The sequence below is a fragment of the Echinops telfairi genome, unplaced genomic scaffold (genome assembly GCF_000313985.2).
Source record: "Echinops telfairi isolate 266 unplaced genomic scaffold, ASM31398v2 ScPeMD7_7457;HRSCAF=8495, whole genome shotgun sequence".
NCBI classification, from domain to species: Eukaryota; Metazoa; Chordata; class Mammalia; order Afrosoricida; family Tenrecidae; genus Echinops; species Echinops telfairi.
This window is the reverse complement of record NW_022111357.1, coordinates 20,629,196-20,633,575: the sequence shown is the minus strand read 5'-3', so window position 1 is coordinate 20,633,575 and position 4,380 is coordinate 20,629,196. Positions and strand designations below refer to the sequence as shown.

Sequence of the window (4,380 nt, the reverse complement as noted above, 5' to 3'; positions counted from 1 at the left end):
AAAACCCAAAACATATGTGAAGGCACTTCTGCTTCACATTTTCTTCCTACGACCAGTAACTAATATACATATTGATGGTGTCTCGTTTTGTGTTATCCTTCCCAATTTTACCAGTAGACTTTTTGCCTTTTAAAAAATGTATTACTGTCAGTGAGTCATGTTACATAAATATGCGAAGGAAATCAAATTAGTATATATATAGAATTCATTCATGAGACCTCTAAGGGATTGATTTAAATGCTGATTTGTCTTTTCCTGAGTAAAATGACTTCATTTGATGAATTGCTGTCTTGAGAACTTGATTGATTGGAACATTGTTTGGCCATCAAAGTCTTTTCTCTGTTTTGTTTTAACAGTAGGTACCTGGCAGACATCCTAGAACGTTAAAACGGAAAAGACCTGCTTTTAGGGGATAGTGCTAAGGGACACTATGAAATCGTGGAATGATAGCCGGTCAGAGCTCTGTAGCAGTGACCAAGAAGAGGAAGAAGAGATGATTTTTGGTGAAAACGAAGATTTGGAAGAGATGATGGATTTAAGTGACCTGCCTACCTCACTTTTTGCTTGCAGCGTCCATGAAGCAGTGTTTGAGGTGCAAGAGCAGAAGGTAGGCCTCCATCCCACCTTTCCTTTCATCTGGTAGCGTGGGAACCTATGCAGACCAGGGGACAGCGGACAGCTGACACACTTGGTTACTAGTCTTAACAAGTCCGTGCAGCCTGCAAACCTTGCTGCAACTGTTGCTTTTAGTAATGGACTGTGTCTTATAAAGCATATCCATCTACCACAGACATTTTTTTTAAATCATTTTATTAGGGGCTCATACAGAGAATATTTTAAAAAACTAGTTATTTCCCACAAATACCTTGAGAAGCACGGTTTATAGTGAACTCTGCACTAGGTCTTCATTGTATCTGTTCATTTACTCATTCATTTTTGGAGCCTGTAGTTAATGATTTTTATCCTGGCTACCTATTTCTTTGGACTAAATTCACAAAAGGAGGTTTCTATTTTTTTAAAGAGATGATTCCAATTCTTTTATTTCAGCTATCTTCCCTATCAGTATTACTTATGATTATGATTTCATTGCAACAGAATTGCTAGCATTTGTTGTATGACTGTCTGCAACTTGAGTTGGAAAAAATTGTCTTTTTTTAAAGATTGCTCTTTAATTCATTTATTATTTACCTAGAAGAGAGGGGTGTGTGTGTGTTTTCCATTATGCGATTATAAAGTCTATAGGTGTCAGTCCTACAAAATAGGATAGTTCTGCCACCGGTTGTGCGTTTTGCATGTTCCGAGGCTTTTCTCAGAACACCACCCAGGACCCTTAGCTTTCTACCTGTCTGTGCAGGCAGTGGAACCCGATGCAGTTTGACTGAGTGCGGACCTGAGTGCCCACGTGCACTGTGTGCGGCACTGTGCCACTTGCCGCAGGGGATAGAGAATGAATTAAACAGCCTCTGCCTCAGATAGTGCATGGTCTTGTCATGGGGGTGACAACTGTGGTATCCCATGGAAAGAATACGAGTGCCCTTAGAGACATTTGAAGGCACTGTGAGATACCAGGGGGAGGAGTACAGCCAACTGGAATGAAAGCTCCCACGGGGAGGTGGCCTTTAAGAAAAGCTGGACTGGGAAGAAAATGTCAGCCAGAAGGACCAGAATGAGCAACAGAATAGAGTCGGGAGAGTATGAGCCATTTTGTTCTGGAAGGTGGCACGCAGCAAAGTCAAGAGTAATTAGTCTGGAGAGGTGAGTGCAGCGCCACCCTGCAAAGCACTTGAATAGCAAGCTTGGAGGTTGCTCTTCCCAGCAGAGGAGTATAATGCACACTTCACGTTAGCGAGATGCACTGACTGACAGCTCGTGTGGGCCAGAGTGGTGGGAGGTGAGGTGAGAAGCAGGGCTACGATGCTCTTGCAGTGAGCCTGCTAGGAGATTGGCGGTGATGTGGAGCACAGGAGGGAGACTGCAGCTTTGTACCTTTAGAGTTTTTATTTGAAAATGCTATTTTCTTTTCTCTTTTAATTAATAAATCATTTTATTGGGGGCTCTTACAGCTCTTATGTCAAGCTATACATCAATTCTGTCAAACATTTGTACATAGGTTGCCATCATTATTTTCAAAACATTTCCTTTCCGCTTGAGCCCTTGGCATCAGCTTCTCTTTTTTTCCCCTCCCTCCCCACCCACAACTGCTCTTCTCTTTGCCATTTTAGTCATCTTAGAAATCCTGAGGTCATCCTTCCTAGTTTTCTCATACTTTTTAACGACTCTAAATGCTCATGTTATAAATAATTAAATGGACCTTACTATGTATCATTAAAAGTTACATGTACTACTGGTTTATCTTCATATTATATTCATAAGAATTCTTTGAGACTACGCCTATTTCCATTTATTCTTACTAATTGTAACCTAGTTTTTTCTTTCTTTTTTTTTGACTTGTTAGAGGGATCAGTTCTTTTTTTTTTTTAAATCATTTTATTGGGGGCTCTTATAACATTCCATGCATCCATTGTATCAAGCCTATTTGTACATATGTTGCCATCATCATTTCTTTTTTTTTTTTAAATCAATTTATTGGGGCTCATACAATTAATTCATCACAATACATAGATCAATTGTGTAAAGCCCATCTATACATTTGTTGCCCTCATCATTCCCAAAATTCGCTTGCCTCTTGGGTTCCCGGAATCAACTCATTTTCCTTTTTTCCTCTTACTCCTCCCCCCTCCCCCATGCACCCTTGATAATTTATAAATTATTATTATATCTTATGCCATCATCATTTCTAAAACATTTTCTACTTGAGCCTTGGTTTCAGCTCCTCTTTTTTTCCCACCCTCCCACTCTCGTGAATCCTTGATCAATTATATATTGTTATTATTATTTCATATCTTAAACTGTCTGTTTTCTTCCCTTGACCCACATTTCTGTTATTTGTCCCTTTTTTTGGGGGGGGGGGCTTTATATCCAACCTTGTGATGGATTCCCCCTTTCTCGCCTTTCCCCTCCCCAAGCCCCCTCCCCTCATGATATCGCTACTCCCACTGCTATTCCTGAGGGGCTTATCTGTTCTGAATTCCGTGTATCGTGAGTTCTTATCTGTACCAATGTGTTTTCTCCGGTCTAGCCAGGCGTGTAAGGTAGAACGGTCGTGGTAGTGGGGCGGGGTGGTGGGTAGAGGACTGATGTGTGATTCGTTGGTGCTCCGCTGCACCTTGGTTGACTCATCCCTTGGTTCTACTTTGTAGCCTAATTTATATTGGAAATCATCTCAGGAAATCTAGGAACGGTTCAGTGTACTTCTTGTTTATATGTGCAATTCTTAATCATAGTAAATTTTATGTAACAGCTTAAGCAATATTAAAACTGCAAAATGTAAAATGTGGTTTCTATTACCAAATTATACATGGAGCACTAAGTGGATAAAAAACATGACAAAAATCAAAATGTTTTGCTAGTTTGGGTGGGGTTTTACATTTTTTTTCTCTTATGTACTTTATTTTGCTTTTATTTTTCCTATAACCCATTTATGCATGTCATCTATGTAAGTACCACACAAAAAGTAAATCTGATGGATTATAGGCAGATTAGTCTAGATTGTGATTAAACAAGTTTATTTTCAAAGTCTTGTTTTTTCCCTGACCTTAAAAGGTTTTTGTCTTTATTACTAATTGCTGGAGCAAGCTTTTATGTTCTTCTAAGTAGACACTAAGTATCCCAGGTGCCATTTCCATGTAAAGGTGAAATTTCCTTTTCAGCTGCTGGATGTTGTTGCTGTGTTTGCTCAAAGAGTGGGAAGAGGGGACGGTAAGGAGCATCATAAATCCGTAGAGTGAGGAGGCTTCTCTTTGCCGTATTGTTTCTTCAGCAGCCGCGTCACTGGTTCTCCAGATGCTCAGCTTGGCAGTAGCTCCTCTGACGGCTTGTGTTGGTGCTTACTTGTTTGTTATGTTTAACCTGCTTTTCCTTTCGTAAACTAAAGAGAATTTTAAGACCAGCTTCTGATTTGCTCATGTGGAGTTTTCAATCTAAAACTTAGGCTTTGATGTTGTAAGAAATTGGGCTGTTTCTTCCTTCTGCTTTGCATAAGTTTATGTACCTGGGGGGAATCAGTAATGTTCATTGACAACAGTGTGCTAGATAGGACACATTATAAAGAAGTGGTAGTGACGTGGAGCATGGGAGGGAGTCTCTTTAGAAAGTACCTGCCCTTTGTGTAGAAAATGGCTTCTCGATTGTGTTACACAGGGTTCTCTAGAGAGATAAAACCAAATTGCTGATAATATATTTATTTATAAAGATAATTAGATATATAACAAGAAATGAACTGTTAAATCATATACAGATAAATATATAATACAAGAAAGA

General features: G+C 39.5%; 1 protein-coding gene across 1 annotated transcript in view; it reads left to right on the top strand.

Moving 5' to 3' along the window:
• Positions 1–359: 359 nt before the first annotated feature.
• Positions 360–4,380, top strand: part of RCAN3 (RCAN family member 3) — a 32,729-nt gene continuing 28,708 nt past the window's right edge. Inside the window, exon 1 of the mRNA XM_004705351.2 lies at positions 360–607. Within this exon, the coding sequence (XP_004705408.1) occupies positions 431–607 (177 nt within the window). The 5' untranslated portion in view covers positions 360–430. The remainder of the gene's footprint in view (positions 608–4,380) is intronic.